General features: G+C 42.0%; 2 protein-coding genes across 3 annotated transcripts in view; both read left to right on the forward strand.

Moving 5' to 3' along the window:
- DHX29 (DExH-box helicase 29) overlaps positions 1-5739 on the forward strand; it is a 28123-nt gene extending 22384 nt beyond the window's left edge. For both annotated transcript variants that reach the window (XM_079994691.1, XM_079994692.1), the window contains 5 exons: positions 73-166; positions 1545-1832; positions 2737-2868; positions 3274-3370; positions 4748-5739. In XM_079994691.1, the coding sequence (XP_079850817.1) occupies positions 73-166; positions 1545-1832; positions 2737-2868; positions 3274-3370; positions 4748-4803 (667 nt within the window). In that variant the 3' untranslated portion in view covers positions 4804-5739. The remainder of the gene's footprint in view (positions 1-72; positions 167-1544; positions 1833-2736; positions 2869-3273; positions 3371-4747) is intronic.
- Positions 5740-9574: 3835 nt separating this feature from the next.
- On the forward strand, positions 9575-17415 carry CCNO (cyclin O). The gene is made up of 3 exons (XM_079995071.1): positions 9575-11317; positions 14090-14275; positions 16497-17415. Exons 1-3 carry the CDS (start codon positions 10985-10987, stop codon positions 16974-16976), a joined length of 999 nt encoding a protein of 332 aa, XP_079851197.1. The 5' UTR covers positions 9575-10984; the 3' UTR covers positions 16977-17415.
- The last annotated feature ends 363 nt before the right edge of the window (positions 17416-17778 follow it).

Below are 17778 nucleotides of genomic sequence, written 5' to 3' on the forward strand. Positions count from 1 at the left end.
GATTTGTGTTCTTACATCATGAGTTTTTATATTATAATAATTAGGAGAGTTGGTTGTTGTTCTTTTGCCTAGATGGAAGAAAGCTCGTCATGAAGGAGGATACCGTGCTGAAATGACTTACTGCAGGAGAAATTTCCTCAACAGAACTTCGCTATTAACTCTGGAGGTACCAGCAACAATTTTGCCATTTAAAACACTTCAGCCTTATTTAGGGATTTATAAGTGGCTTAAACAAACACACAAGGTGGGGAGAACACCACATGTCCACACACACATCATCATCATCATCATCATCATTATTATTATCCTGCCCTTTTCCCTGATAGGACTCAAGGCAGCTTGCAGAAAAAAACTAGAACTGCTAAAACCATTGACAAGAAAACCATTAAAAAACAATGAAAAATCAATATAATTAAAACCATGTACATATAAAAATGGGACGCAGGTTGCGCTGTGGGTTAAAGCCTCAGCGCCTAGGGCTTGCCGATCGAAAGGTCGGCGGTTCGAATCCCTGCGGCGGGGTGCGCTCCCGCTGCTCGGTCCCAGCGCCTGCCAACCTAGCAGTTCGAAAGCACCTCCGGGTGCAAGTAGATAAATAGGGACCGCTTACCAGCGGGAAGGTAAACGGCGTTTCCGTGTGCGGCTCTGGCTCGCCAGAGCAGCGATGTCACGCTGGCCACGTGACCTGGAAGTGTCTCCGGACAGCGCTGGCCCCTGGCCTCTTAAGTGAGATGGGCGCACAACCCCAGAGTCTGTCAAGACTGGCCCGTACGGGCAGGGGTACCTTTACCTTTACCTTTACATATAAAAATATGTTTAAAACATACAAATAATTAAAATCAAAACAGCACAACACCAGCGCTTTCATTAAAAGCAGTCAGTTCCCAAAGGCCTGTTGGAACAAGGTCTCCCCCTCCTCTTCACCTTGTGGAACTTAGAGGGTGACAGTTTGCAGAGGGGAAAACGCATGTACTCGGGCTGCTCATGTTTCCAGTATTCTAAAATGTTGTGGGTGGGGGCAGAGCTCATGCGCTCATGCCTCTTTCCTACCCATACATGTTCACTTAAGCCACATGCCCAAGTGGAGTGGGGCCTTAAATGTTCTCATCTAGCAACTAAAACGACCGTAACCCTAAACGTCATTGGAAAAAGTGGTACTGTATCTGTTTCCATGCAAATAATGCAAAATAAATGGGGCTAAACTCCATTGTCTCTTTCTGATTGGTGTGGAACCCCTTTTGCAATCGAGGCTCTAAATTGCTGTAGTAATACATGATATTTGGGCCCTGAACTTTATAGGCTAATTACTAAACTAATAATAGAACCAGCATGCAGAAATCATAAATTTTATTATCTGTTTATAATATATTTAGAAACTAAAATGAAATGCAATCAAGTTTCTTTTATGTAAATGTGTTTGGTATCTTCATTAATCAAGTGTAGTTTACCTGATAAAGTAAAAGAAAATAGGCTGCCGTCGTTGGAAAATCTGTTGTTGAATAGTGAATGAATTGTTAAAATATAGCCATTTGCATCTATTTCAGGACGTTAAAAAAGAGCTAATCAGGGTGGTGCGGGCAGCAGGATTTGCAGCGCCCTCCTGTCACCATGAAGGGACACACTCCCTTTCGCTGCAAGAAATGGTCCTCCTTAAAGCTGTGCTGACTGCTGGGCTTTATGACAATGTGGGGAAGATAATGTACACCAAGTCTGTAGATATCACCGAGAAGCTGGCTTGCATAACAGAGACTGCTCAGGGTAAAGCCCAAGTTCACCCTTCCTCTGTGAACAGGGTCCTGCAAACCTATGGGTGGTTGATATATCAAGAAAAGGTAAGATCTGCAACATTCTGCCAAGCAGAGGAAATGGCGCGACAAAACTTGAGTAAGATGTCTTGCAGTGCTAGGAAAACGATATGCTATTTAGGACCAGGATTTCTCGCCTTGGTTTAAGTGGGCATGACCTACAACATCTTAGATCTATGGTACTTTGTAAAACAGTGGTTTCCAAACTATGGTCCACAGACCACTAGAGATCTGCAAGCTTCATTCAGGTGGTCCACAGCATGTGTGCATTAAATATTCATGTTGATTTTTAAATGTATTTTTATTGCTTATTTTATTGCAGTGTGAATTTTATGGAATTCAAATTGAATACAGTAAAATACACTATCAGAAGTAAAAGAAGCAATAAAAAACCAATTAAAAACCATACAGCATCTAGGGTAGTGCTTTAGAATTGCCACAAGAGGAAGAACAATCATTAAGTGGTCTGCCCATGACTTTCATCAACTTTCACATCATCCGTGGGAGAAAAGGTTTGGGAACAGCCACGGTCAAATTTTCATTGTGACCCATGGTATTTGGCGTACAGTGGTACCTTGGTTTAAGTACTTAATTTGTTCCGGAGGTCTGTTCTTAACCTGAAACTGTTCTTAACCTGAAGCACCACTTTAGATAATGGGGCCTCCTGCTGCTGCCGGAGCACGATTTCTGTTCTCATCCTGAAGCAAAGTTCTTAACCCAAGGTACTATTTCTGGGTTAGCAGAGTCTGTAACCTGAAGCGTATGTAACCTGAAGCGTACGTAACCCGAGGTACCACTGTAATTGTTCAACATGCTTTCAAAGGGTAGTGTGTAACAATTCCCTGTGGCAGAACAATGATATACTGCTATATCAGAAGTGGCAGTTGAGTCAAGTAACATAATTATTTGAATTATTTGTGCTTTCATTCAGATAAGATATGCCAAGGTGTACTTGAAAGAAACTACTTTGATTTCCCCCTTCCCAATTTTACTTTTCGGCGGAGACATAGAAGTATTGCATCGTGAACGGCTTTTGTCTGTTGATGGCTGGATCCATTTTCAGGTATGTTTAGCTCTCCTTTTATCCACCCAGCTTGGGAGAAGACTTCCAGTTTGTTAAAACACAGTTTCCCATTACTTCTGAGCCAGGAAACCAGTTTAAATGCTTCTTATAAACCTGCTTTACAAATCAAATAAAATCATCCTGATTTTGGATATGGCAGGAAATTGATATAGCAAATCAGTTTTCTCTCACACTAGGCATGCAAAAGAAAGAGGGATGGGAAGGTTCCATCACTTGTTCTCACTCCAGCAAACCATGGTTTCTTTTGAACAGCAGTTTTATGTCTGACAACATCTGACATAACTTGTATTTTTGTATGTGGGAAATGTATCTTTAAGATCTGATATGTTATTAACAAACTGTTCCGAAGGGGAAATGTAAGACTGAATATTCCTGTTTTTGCAGGCTCCTGTCAAAATCGCAGTGATTTTCAAGCAACTGAGAGCACTCATCGAGTCTGTTTTAAAGCAAAAACTTGAAAACCCTAAAATGTCACTTGAAGGTAATTCCCCAACCACAGCACAGCCATAAAAATATTGAACTCAGTATATGTAAAATTTGTGGAATAGCAAAACATATGCGTCATTCTCTTAGATTTTATGAATGATGGATGAATATCATATACCACTGGGGGTGGGGAGGTCACTATTTTCCACAGATTTCTTCAACTGTGAGCACTTTCTTGGTGTAAGCTAGTGCATTGCAATATTTCAGTTATGTTTGGATGCAGGAGTCCCCATATATCCATGGACTTCTCCCTTAAGGATTCCTACATTCTTTTCAATAAAGGGGCCTATCTTTCATACACACAAAGGAATGTGTGCTCAGAAAGGGTCCATCTATTGAAACAAATACGTTGCAGCCTGTATGCCACAGAGATACAGGTAAACATTAGTGTGAACTTATTTTTGAATTTGGTATTGTGTCTTTCATTAAACATGAATAGAGTAGTTCTCTGTGGATAAGTCACCAAAATAAAATGCAAAACTGATTAAGGTAAACTCTTACTGAAACAAAATAACTATAAACCTTAAAAAAAACCACCTTTATTATGCAGAATAGTGACTTAGCAGCTCAAATTTCCAGTGTAACAAGCACACAAGTGCCATTTCTGCTTTTGCCCTAGTCACAATGAGCTTATTTTAGCATGAGACACACACAATGCATTGTGTGTACATAGCATAGCTTCAGATAACAAGGCCTCTCACTTTCTTTCATGTTCAACAGCTTAATGTGTCCAAATTCCTTGGCACGCTTTCTAAATTTTATGCAAGTTTTTCTTTCTGAGCAAAATCTGAGGGAGACCGGACATCATTGCAAACACTAAATAACCACAACAATAGCTTAACAATCTGAATGCACAAAATTGTTAGCACTGGCCCCTGCAGATGGTTATCTCTCAACTACTTTAGGCAAATATCTCAACATAGGAATCAAGTTGTGAATCAATGTGTGGCGGGATTTAAAATGCGGCATTTGGTGATTGATGCTAGAAAAATCGATGAACTCACTGTTAGAAATAAAAACATGATAGCTCTCAGGAGTATATTCCAACCTATTCTTTTAAACTCAAGAAGGGGCATTTATGGGTTTTTAAACCATAACCTGAGAACTCTATATCTATGGTCCATGTCTTTAATTGTGTGCACAATTCTAATTTGTGAATAGTCAAGCGACCTCAGGTACATTGATATCCCAGATCTGAAGAGGCTGAACTTCACTTCCTTATCATTTCAGCCCTCATGATATTTTGTGCTGCTTTTAGCAGGCAGGGTGCAGCGTGACAATCTACAATACACATGATTATAATTCTTGACGGGGTTGGGAAATATGGCTGAATTTTCCATTCTTCAGCACTTACTGTCATTCTGTTCCCCAGATGATAAGATTTTGAACATCATCAAAGAACTGATAAAAACAGAAAACACTACCTGAAACAAGAATTTGGCTGCAACTACAGAACCACAATAATTGGAAGAAGAAATTTATATCTAAAGTAAAGAACATGCTAACTGTAAAAGAACATAATACTATCATGTGGAAACTGCTTGGACTTTGCATATATTTTCTATGTCATTCTGTGAAGAATAGGAATGCATTGTAAAAATGACAATAAAATTGGGTGGCCCTTGTTGGAATGTTTTTAAACTGTGGCATCAACATAAATGGTTTCAGTATTAATGTGATATATGTCAAGCAGAAAGTGTGAACTTAACTTGATTATGTTTTCAAGAGCAGAATTTGAATTTATGGAATAGGTTTTAGTTCTCTTTAGGAATATGCAATTGGGGAGCAGGAGACTTTTCTTTGCCAAAGTATATGTGCTACATAATTATCAATAGGATTTTTATCTACATCATGGTAATTTGATGCAATACATTTTACAAAATTGCTGTTCTTTGATTATTACTCATGCAGTGAGTTTGAGAGAGCAAGTTACAAATCAGTATTTGTAGAAGCCATTAGTTCTGGAGTTCCATTAATCCTTTAGAACCCACTCTCTTTTGCTTTGACATCATGTGCCTGAATTGAGTATGTACCAAACCTTGAGAGAAAAAATGTTAAAGGTATTTTACAAATAAATATTTAGCATTGCACATCAAGAATTTAAAAGTACATTCTTCAGAAGAAAAGATGTAATAAGGAAAAATAAAATAACCATTACTTTTTAATAAGCCTAAATCTTAGAGGAACTTCTCTCCTGCAGAGTCTTCCTCTTTCTAAGCATCCATTTGCCTTCGTCTTTTTTACAGAATTTGACTTCTCTCCCCACTTTTTAAATGTACTGCAAAGAAGCTACAAGAACTGTGTTCAGTCTTTAGATACCAGCAATGAATCTATAATCCAGCCAAATAAAATATTTTCCACTCATATTCAGCTGAGCTTTCAAATCATTGTTTTGGCTCAGACAGCATAATTGGGAAACAAAATATGAATGTATTACATTTATCTGACCGGTATTGAAATATATAGGAAAGTTCCTGCTAAGATTGATCAAAGTAAAAGATAAACAGGGTTATATTGCTGCTGCATCATCACAACAATCCTGTGATGTTGATAAGGTTGTGAGAGTTATTTGCCCCAGGGTCACCACAATGTGAACTCAGATCTATCAAGGTTCAACACTGGATTGCAATTTATGTTCTTATAAAATTAACAGCTGCATGAGCTCCTTGTCCAATTTTCTATTCTTATTTTGAATGTGGTATTTTGCAAATTGAGATGTCAGTTTCATTTATTAGCTTTAAGTAGGATAAAATATTTTGTTGCATATACCATACGAAAAAGGCCTTTGGAAAACTTTTAAGAGATTGCAAAATGTGACGTGTTTCCCTTTCACCAGCTGAAGCTTCCAGTTTTCTCATCTGGATAAGCCATTGGTGATGAACCCTGTTTTTTTAATGAACCAACCCTTGAAATGATTGAGATCTGTAATGTAGTTTGGAATGCAACAAATGAAGTTCATATATTTTGTTCACACTTGATGTTAACAGTTATTAACACTAAAGATTGACTTTCTAGATAAATTAAGGCACTGCATTTCATTTTCAGAGAGTTGCAATGAAACTCATTTGCAGCTACATATGTATACTATTTTGTTCTTATTGCTATGGTAGTTAATTGTTTGTTGCTGACAAGCTGTGGTGCTTGGTCAGTGCTTTACATATATTGAGGATTTGCCTTTCCCCTTTAGTTTTATTGTTGTTTTTGGAACTGAGGCAGCTTAAAAAACAGTGTCAAGAGTCTGAGGGGAAAGAACAGATCAGGGCTCTGTTTGTTGTTATCTTCAAGTTTTAATTCTCTTGTGACAGAAACCAGTCTAAAAATATAAGAAATGTATCGTTTTTCTGCATGAACATAAGATAGACTGGGAAGTAAGGTCTCTAGCACTGGTAATAGTTGCTTTCTCCTTTTTCTCATAAAAAATTGCCTTTTAATAGGAATTGCAAAGTAGTATGCTTAAAAATACAAGGTTGTTTGGTAAACAACATGCATCTTAAATTGAGGAGGTATAAGCTATGATTTACATATATTCTGGGAACTGAAGGAAGGAAGGAAGAGAAAGAAATTACTAAATTTAATGTAGAGGATTATATCACGCAACATACAAAACTAGTCTGATAGCTTGCTTCATGGATCCAGCAGAGGGAGCAATTTGCCTGAATAAATTGCTTTTCAGACATTAAGCTAAAGAAACTTCACATCATAGATGTGCTTTTTAAGTGACGGGCTGCAACCTGGCATGTTTCTCTGTTCTATAGAGAGGCTTGCTTATGCGGGAAGTTTATGGTTTCAGCATAATGTCAAAACCACAACAACCTTATAAGAGGTTGTAAGAAACTTTCCACTTTAGGATAGCTCTCTGAAGTATTTGTGACAAAAACACTTGTTTTCCATTTTGGAACTCTTCACCCCATTTTCCTGAGCTTTTCTACCTTTCAGGAGATCTCTTGGTACTCTTTTTAGAAGGTCTTGGTAGTGTTTGTAATTATTCGTGTCTAATGGAAGTACCAGTTGGAACAGATACACACATCTGTCTGTTAGGGTCATAACACTGTTCTGTGATCAAGAAACAATTCAGCATTATGCAGCTAGTAGCAGTGTTGATACTTAATTACTAGAGTCACCTGGAGTAAAGAACAGTTTATGATTAGACGGCTAGGAGTAAGCTAGCTTTTTAAAGGTTGAGATCCCCAAGGGAAAGAACAAATTTAGTCATTGGCCTCATAATATCCCCCTGCACTTTGAATTCCTTTACTAAATGGTTGCATTCATTCCTAGGAGTATGATGTAATATGGCAGAGGTTATTTTGAGGGGCACACCTTACATTTCAGTGGTAAGCAAGAAGAATATAATAGTGGGATGTGGCAATGTTTGGGATGGGGTGCATAGAGAGTAGAAGATCTGGGGAGGTGTAAGACAAGGCAAGGACACCCCTAGTTTCAACAGACTGTTTCCCATGAAATTTCACGGTCTTTTGAGTATTTGAATATATAAAAAGGAGTTCTCTCCATCCTGCTCCACTCTCCCAAAGCAATGAACAAGAAGCTGTCCAGAACAGGGCTATGCAGTTAAGAACACAACTTGATTTTTGATGTCTGGGGTCTTTAGGGCAGAGCTGATGCACATATATCAAATTATGATGGACTTGCACTGCTCATACATGCAAGTTCATTGCACCATCCACATAACATTGCCCTCATCAAAATGCTACCCCAGATTTACCATTTTGTTTTGGAAAGTGATTCCACTTTACTTCCTACTTTAGTTGTGAGTTGCCTTTTACTCATATCCAAAAGAATGAAGTGCTGCATTTTGGGTACATTGTTGCATTGAGGGCAATGTTTGCCCTGCACAACTACATCAGAAGACCAAGACCTGTGAAAAGTTGCTCCTGCCCGATCCTCCTTTTTACTTGTTTTAACAGACGGCAGATTGGTACATTATCTGGTCAATTTAATAACAGAGTGAGATCATTTTCTCAATACGACAGCTAGTGAAATTGTTAGGTTAACTACAACCCTGACATTTCAAATATTGTACGTGTGTAATCCAGGGCACTGTGTTTAGTAGGAAAAAACCCTCTGAAAACAGGACATTTGCTAGCTCTCAAAATGAGTTCAAAGTGTCATGGATAAGGTACTTCAAAGATACGCAACAAGTTGAAACGTGGTACACATGTAGTGCAAAACACAGCAGAAAAGTCTCTCAAAACATGACATTTGTGCACCTAACAGTCAAAATATTGATAATGATTCCTCTTAATAGAAACTACCATTCCAACATTCCAAGCAGCACATGATTAGAATGGCTTGGATTTGGGGGCAAGTTCTAGTAGCAATCAGAAAGAGTTGTACCGGTTGGATACAGGGTCTTGCACATTTCAGGGGAACCATTGAACCCCATGAGACTTCTGAGTAGACACGGATAGTATTACAGTACCAGTTCCCACTGAAATCTATCAGTCTTACTAACTTTTCAAGTTGACTTCAGTAGAACCTAACTGCAACTTAGTCTGGATCCCGACTTGTGCTTGCAGGAAGCATGTATACATACATACATGTATGTATGTATGTATGTATAACATTCTATTGAGTAATGTCATACTCTACAGCATATCAAAACAAAAAGAATCAGCAAGGGACTATGTATTAGGGAGCAAGACATTGCTGACTGCATAATCATCCATTTGCTTTATTTCAGCCATGCGTTCCTGTGCTACTATTAAAGTTAAAATTAGAAGGAACTTTGTGAGGGCCTAATACACCAGTATTAGGTCTGTATAGTTAAAGCTGTGGTTTTCCCAGTAATGATGTATGGAAGTGAGAGCTGGACCATAAAGAAGGCTGATCGCCGAAGAATTGATGCTTTTGAATTATGGTGCTGGAGGAGACTCTTGAGAGTCCCATGGACTGCAAGAAGATCAAACCTATCCATTCTTCAGGAAATCAGCCCAGAGTGCTCACTGGAAGGACAGTTCCTAAAGCTGAGGCTCCAATACTTTGGCCACCTCATGAGAAGAGAAGACTCCCTGGAAAAGACCCTGATGATGGGAAAGATGGAGGGCACAAGGAGAAGGAGATGACAGAGGACGAGATGGTTGGACAGTGTTCTCTAAGCTACTAACATGAGTTTGACCAAACTGTGGGTGTCAGTGGAGGACAGGAGTGCCTGGCGTGCTCTGGTCCATGGGGTCACGAAGAGTTGGACACGACTAAATGACTAAACAACAACAATACACCAGTAACATATAAGCTGCCTGGAAATGCTTTGATGTGGCAGTACGGCTTACATGTAGCAGTGACTCTATCCTGAGGGGCACCTGAAATATAGAGGCACTTTCCTGAATTGCCTGGTATCTTTGTGCCACCACTGCACATTCCTTGTAGAATTTCCATGCCATTTTTGGGACCCAATTTGCTAAGCAACTATTTTAACAACGGCTGTCAACCAGTGAAAGTTTAAAATGGACTAATTAGGTATATTAAATCTAAAAACAAATAACACAAGAGCATTGTCTTGGGAGAGACATTCCCTTCTGTGTAAGGTGGGGAGATGCCTCTTCTAAGGTGGAATTTTCCATCAGCCGGCTTTTTAAAAAGGTCATCCAACTAACAGACGGCACACCTTTTTAGTGGATCAAAAAGTTTATCCCCCTGGTGTAAAGCACTTCAGGACTATTCTTAATGCAACTTTAGTAAGCCATCTTGAACTTTTAAATGGAAAAGGTGGCTTCAAGGTGGCCTGGAATAGACATCTAAGCCGTATGGAACTGCCACCGCTTAGTAACTTTCTGGTGGTTTTCATGTGGCAGATGGACCCGAGTGCAGTAAAACCTTCGGTGCGGGTACCAGTTCGTCTGAATGAACAAACTGAGAATATAGCTTTTATCGTGGAGTGGGGATACTTGGCAGTTAGGTTCCGTGGCTGTGAGGGAAGATGGCGTCGTCCTTGTCACCCTTTTTTTCTTTCCCTTGATTTGCTCACACGCGTTTGTGAAGGGACCTTCTCCTTTTTGCAGGCCAGGAAATCCCACCCGCTTGGCTTGGGAGGAAAAGCCAAGCCAAACGAGGGGAGCTGTTAAATAAACGAATTAAAAACACAAACGAGCCGGTTTTGAAGTGTATTATTGAATGTCTGTGCTTAAATCGTGACTATTTTGATGCCCATTCGAATGGGGAGATCAGGCGAGGCCCCGGTGGGGGGTGGAAATAAATACCACAACAAAATGGCAGGCGCCTCCTCCACGGGGGGCGGTGACCCCACGGGGAAGTTTATTTGGAGGAAATAGGAGTTCCGCGAGGGGTGGAAGAAAGGCCCTCTTGGGTCCCCTCGGCGCTTGACGGGCGCCCCACACTCTTCCCCCGCCTCCAGGCTTGCAGCAGTTAGTTACACAAGCGGGAAAAAGGCGGCCCGCCGCCGAGGAGCCGAGAGCGGTTCTTTCGCCGGGAAAGCCGTCGAAGCGGAGGGCCGGGAAGGCGCTGCCCTCGGCGGGCGGGACAAAGGGCGGGGCGTCGCTCCCTAACATATAGCCGGCCCCGCGCGCCTCCTGCTCCTCGGCGCTGCCCGGGAGGCGGCAATAAGCGCGGCAGCAGCAGCAGCCGGAGCGGCAGCATGGTGACGACCCGCCCTGGCGAGGCTCCGGGCAGGCGGCGGAGCCCTCCGCTCAAGCGGCAGCGGGCGGAGGACGTGACCCCCGAGGAGCGCCCCGAGGCCCCCGGCGCCGTCGAGGCCGGCCTCGGGCTCCGCGCGCCGGTCAAGAAGAGCAAGCCCCCCCCGGTGGGGCTCCTCTCCGGCCGGGCCGGGTCCCCGGGTCGCCGCCGCTGCGAGCCCATGCGAGCCCTGGAGAGGCAGACCTTCCGCGACTACGGGCAGAGCTGGTACCGCTTCCGAAAGGAGCTGGAGGGCAAGTTCCACCCGCTCGACCCGCTGGCCCAGCAGCCGCAAGTAAGCGGAGGGTGGGTGGGGGTGGCGGGGTTTTGCTTTTTTATCCCCCCCCCCCAAACCCGAATGAAATACACAAAAGGGAATCGCGGGCAACTTTTGGCGAGGTTAGAAAGTGAGCATCTACTCATGTATTTGGTACACTCTTGTTCTCATCTCTCTCTGACACCGAATCCTGTAAACGTGGGAACAGAATTGTGTCCGCTCTGACTGGGCAAAGTCCCAGCTCCCGTGTACAGTCTTCTTGAGTACACTTAGTGCACAGGTAAGATATTTCATAGGTTGTTTTGGGGCGGAGACAAGAGGTGCGTTCCGGCTCTTCCCCATTATTCACATTCTGTGTGATGTATGAAGAGTCCTAGATTTCTTCTTTCTTTCCTTCCATTGTATCCCCCGCCCCCTAACTTTTTTGTGTAGGAAGCAGTATGAAACTGGGTATATCAGCATCACAGATACACGTGTTTCAGTGTTTATCCATACACATGCTAGAGAAAGCTGCTTTCCAGCTGATCCTCACACAAATACCATGGGCGTAGGGGGGACAGCTTCCCCCATCAAGTAAATCAATAAAAATAACTAACTGAGGTTCTGCCCCCCTTAACATAAATCCTGGCTACACCAGTAGATGTGGTCGTCACACAAGATGGTCAGTTTTCATGTGATTTCTGTGCAGAAAACAGATCCCTGAAGGCTTTCTCTTTTGTCGTTATAAGCTCTTCAAGACGAAAAGCAAAGTGAAAGCACTTGATAACATTTGTAGGTGAGGAAAAAAGATCCCTTCACTCCTGATTTAGCAAGGCATCAGCTACACGATCTTAGGCAAATTTGGGATGACAGAACCACATGATAAGATAAAGCTTAATGCTCCTGACAGGCTGTCCCTGAGAGACATTGAGAAGTTATGATCAGAGGCTATTGGGCACAGCTGTCAGTGGAGTGGAACCTGAACTTAAAAGAGGTTGGACATTTAGAGGGAGTCTCAGAGAGTACCAGCTATACACCATGCTCTGGTTTGCATCTAGAAAATGCATTCTGGAATATATCTTGCATTTTCCACATCCAACGTCACCATCTTTGTTACACATACTGTAATTTTTTTGCAAGTCTTTGTCATTTTTGGCAACTGCAAAGAATAGCATAATTATCTGCATATAGTTGTCTAGCATACTGTGCTTGTGCTCTGCAATCTCATTCTACCTCTGGCACGTTGCTTTCCTGTGAGCATCTTAAGCTGATGCTTAACATTTGTAAAGCATCCCACATGCTGCTTATAATAATAATAATATAATAATAATTTATTATTTATACCCCGCCCATATGGCTGGGCTTCCCCAGCCACTCTGGGCGGCTTCCAAAAAAATATTAAAATACCGTGATACATCAAACATTAAAAGTTTTCCTAAACAGGGCTGCCTTCAGATGTCTTCTAAAAGTCTGGTAGTTGTTGTTCTCTTTGACATCTGATAGGAGGGCGTTCCACAGGGAAGGCTCCACTACCGAGAAGGCCCTCTGCCTGGTTCCCTGTAACTTGCTGAGTGGCTTTATAACCTCATGAAAGCATTTTCACACACATACTTTTTCACACTTTACTGGATTTTCCTATACCTTTCACACACAATTTTAACTACAAAGGAGGGTTAGGGGGAAAGTGTGCACCATGAAATGTGTGTGTCTTTTGTTACACGTAAATGTTTGGTAGGTATTGTACCAAAATAGATGTTTGTACACCCATCACGTGAGCTGTGCAATAGAGTGGTGACAATAAAGGGCAACTAGGATCCCATATATAATATGGTGCAATTAAATATTAAATACTACCAATATTAAATGACAACATTGGTTGCGGATTATAAATCACTCATAATAACTAGCAAGCAAGAGATCATGGAATAGAAGTGGGCTTAAAAAATAAAAGTGCATCTGAACACTTGGAGATGGTATGTGGAGAGATGAACCTAGGAAACCACCCAAATTGTTGAGCTTCTTTTTAGAAACCCACCCAAATTGTTGAGCTTTTTTGGGGAAACCTCCCCCCAAAATAAGCTTTGGGGGCTGTTTCTGCTGCTTTTCCCATCGCGTTGCCATACATCCAGGTTTTCCCTGATGTTTTGCTGCATAGGCAAAATCCACCCCCCAAAAACCAGGACATGTCAGGAATTTTCCTGACATATGGCAAACCTAGATGAACCCCATTACTACTTTTCACCCTCTACCCCAATATGTGCTTCACTGTTTCTATGTGGGAGACACTGAAGAAAGAGTAGTACATCTCCGTACATGCCTCCCCTGAGAATATATTTTCCCATTGTTGTGTACAGCAGTCTGCTTCCATTTGTGAAAAGGTTGTATGTCTACTTTCAGCATTTATGCAGTCCTTTATAACTCCTCTGTGCATATGGGACAAAAGCTTTATGTTGTAGCCTTGTGAATGGTTTCTGCAGCCACCACAAAAATTGCAAAAATATTGCTGCCTTAAAACAAAGTAAAAATAAACTCCATCATGGCAGCTCTTTTGATAATTTGTTTTCTTTTATTTCTGTCACTGGTGTTCACAAAAATCATTACACATGGGAGAATAGTTTTGTTATTTCAGTTGAAACTAATACATAGTACTTATTTACAAGGCAGGAGTAAGGAATTCAGTAAATGTCCTAAAACTTGGATGTAATATTTTGGTTCTCATTAATAAGAGTCTATAATACAGTAAATGGTTGCCTCTATATTTCATTATTGCCTCTTTCCCCATCGTAACCTTTTCTCTTCTCTGCTTCCCAGATAACTGCAGAGGCTCGGTGCAAACTGATCAGCTGGCTAATTCCAGTGCATAAACACTTTGGCTTCTCTTTTGAGTCCTTATGTCTGGCAGTAAACACTCTAGACCGCTTCCTTACCACCACCCCAGTGGCTGCTGACTGCTTCCAACTCCTAGGGGTCACCTCCCTCTTCATCTCTTGCAAACAGGTACAAGGACTTGGAGGCTCTCCCCTTCGTTTTTTATGATTATGATTAATTCAGTTTATATACTTCCCTTTATTAAAATATCTCAGGGCCATGTACAACATTAGAAGCACATTACAATGATGATAAAAACTTAATAAAAAACATACTGAGAGATAATTATAATAACAGCCCTCTCCTTTGTTTAGGTAGTATGGTTTGTTATTGCTATTGAATACATACTATAAGAACAGCTTATAAGAGAAGGGATCTCTGAACCCTAGTGATTTAAGAGGCTCCCAGGTGGCGCTGTGGGTTAAAGCCTCAGCGCCTAGGACTTGCCGATCAAAAGGTCGGCGGTTCGAATCCCTGCGGCGGGGTGCGCTCCCGCTGCTCGGTCCCAGCGCCTGCCAACCTAGCAGTTCGAAAGCACCTCCGGGTGCAAGTAGATAAATAGGGACCGCTTACCAGCGGGAAGGTAAACGGCGTTTCCGTGTGCGGCTCTGGCTCACCAGAGCAGCGATGTCACACTGGCCACGTGACCCGGAAGTGTCTCCGGACAGCGCTGGCCCCTGGCCTCTTAAGTGAGATGGGCGCACAACCCCAGAGTCTGTCAAGACTGGCCCGTACGGGCAGGGGTACCTTTACCTTTACCTTTAATAAGTTACATGGGGTTCCTTACTATAGTTGGGTCACTTGTATGTTACATGGTTTTGTACTCTGATACTAAAGATCTGCTCATAAATTCAAATATCTCAACCCATTTCCATCCTAACAGATTCATTTTTATATGGAAGTATGTAAATAATATGGCAGACATGTAGCTCAGACTCTTAGGGCCTTTCCAGAAGGTATTTCACTGCTAACAGCTTGATATCCCTTGGATCCTAAGATCAGATAAGCTAACTTAAGGAAGTTCACAGGATGAAAGTTTCCTGTTCCTTCCTTCCTCCTTGCAGCCATCTGTGCCCCTCAAAAAGCCTTTTGGAAAGATCAGGAGTCCTCCTGCACAAAGTGAGAAGGAACATGTGGGGAGGGTGGGGGTAGATCACCTAAAATCATGCTTGGGTCATAATATATCATAAGGACATTTATAGAAGGAAAGTTCCCCATCTCCTCCTTTCATAGGCAGCCCCTCAAACTCCCATCTCAGTTTAGTTCAGGAAAGACCCTTGACCCTCCAAGAGGGTCCCAGGTAGCTGCAATTTTATGTGGTCACAGGTACAGTGGCGCCTCGCAAGACGAAAAGAATCCGTTCCGCGAGTCTCTTCGTCTAGCGGTTTTTTCGTCTTGCGAAGCAAGTCCATTGACGGCTTAGCGGATTAGCGCTATTAGCGGATAAGCCGCTTAGAAAAAGGGGGGAAAGGGGGGGGGGAACCCGCAGGAACTCGCAAGACATTTTCGTCTTGTGAAGCAAGCCCATAGGAAATTCGTTTTGCGAAGCACCTCCAAAACAGAAAACTCTTTCGTCTAGCGAGTTTTCCGTCTTGCGAGGCATTCGTCTTGCGGGGCACCACTGTAGCTGCAATTGGGAAGAGAGAACAGGAACTTTTAGTTCTGTGAAATTAAACTAGCTTAACTTAGGATCTAAACCACTGTGTTCACCACATTTCTCCCAAACAGGGAAGGTGTGCCCCGCAGTTGTAGAGATGAGCAACAACCTTAAAAAATATAATTGTGTACAGTCAAATTGAGGTAATTTAATTCTCTTGTTTTGAATCAGGAGTAGGAAGCTTTTTCTGTTAAGCACCATTTTTCCTCAGGAGTAATCTGTTGGCGGGGAGGGGTAGGCCAGAGGTTGATGGGGCTGGTGGCTGTAATAGGGAGAATTAGAATCAAAAGTAGCTAGGGTGCTCCTTTCGTTATTTCTGCTTCTGCCACCCCTCTGAGCATGTGTGTGCTTTCTCACTCCATATTCCCCTTTCTCCCTGTTTCTTCCTTCCTAATCAGGCACGTGAAATTAGGTCACAAGGTTCCCGACTCCTAATTTCGCTAGAAGAGAGTTAAGCTTACGTTAAACTCCCACCAGGCTGGAGGTGGGCAGTATATTAAAAGTGTTCCTGTTTAGTTGTATTGCATCTGACCTTGACTAAATTACAGGTGATAAATGAGAAGTGCTTTTACCTTTGGGAATATAATAGCAGTAACACATTTGTACCAGTTTTGGAAATACCCACAGGCATTGTTTTCTTTTATATTTTGTGCTAATGGTGTGCACTCTTTCCTTTGCTTGTGTGCCTTTCAGGTGGAAGTGCACCCACCCAAGGCGAAACAGCTCCTCGCTCTTTGCTGTGACACTTTCTCTCGGCAGCAGCTCTGCAACCTGGAGTGCATCATTCTGAACAAACTCCACTTCAACCTGGCAGCCCCCACCATCAGCTTCTTCCTGGAACACTTCACTCATATGCGGATGGAGGCTTGTGAAGTTGACGCCTGGGAGGCCGAGAATGCCAAAGCTCTGGCCAAAGGTGTGGCTGAACTTAGCCTGGCCGACTATGCTTTCAACAAATACATGCCTTCCTTGCTGGCTGTTTGTTGCTTGGGCCTGGCTGATCAGATGTTGCAGCATCAGAAACCGCTGGACTTGCAATTAAGTGACTATCCAGAGGGGGTTTTACAAGATTGCTTGGACAAGCTGCACTTACTGGTGTCTTTGAATGAGGACTCTTTGCCTCTGGTGCTACCCCCTGAGATTTCAGATCAGTGTCTGCACTTAGAAAAATGAGCCGACCAAACAAAAATACTTGAAGACCATGCATTTGAAAGTTTGTCCGATTTTTCAAATGCATGTACAGAAGGACCACTGATAGTTGCAATACCTCTAAAATAACAGTATTCTCTTTTTAAACTTTTGTTCAATAGTCTCTTCAATGAGTTTTACATGATATTTATTTGTAATGGAAGCTATGTTGTTGGTTTAGAACGTAATCTACTAAGCAATGACTTCTCTAATCTTTTAAATGTAATTTCAAATTCTTATTTGCACAGTAAACCTGTCTTATATTGCACTTGCATTATTTTAAGTAACAAATTGAAGTTGTAAACAGTGTACATTATGCCTGCTTGTATTTATTGAGATGATAGTTCAGTGCTCAGCCATAGGAAAGACAAAAGTACTGTAAAGGCATTTATCTAATAAAGCTTTTATCAGTAATTGTCTGTAATGGCATTGGCATGTCACCTTTTCTGTTTTATGTGGATTGAGGGTTACAGGGAGCAAGAATTCAGCAACACCCCCCTGCTTACCACACTTCCACACATCCCTCAACCCACCCACCATGTGACTGTGTTTGGTGCAATCACCAGGTATTAAAAACGACTCAGTCCTATATTGTGTCCCTTACAGCACAATACTGCGCATGTTTACTTTGAAGTAAATCCCCTGTGCCCAAGGAAGCTTACCATCTAGTAAATGTGTTTAGAATTGCAGTTTTGGAGTTAGACCCATGTCTTGGCATTAAATGTTGAAAATCAAGGATGTGGAATCTCAGGCCTCCAGTCCTCTCACCAGCCCTGCTTTGCACCCT

Source organism: Podarcis cretensis (assembly GCF_951804945.1).
Source record: "Podarcis cretensis genome assembly, chromosome: 11".
Taxonomy (NCBI): domain Eukaryota; kingdom Metazoa; phylum Chordata; class Lepidosauria; order Squamata; family Lacertidae; genus Podarcis; species Podarcis cretensis.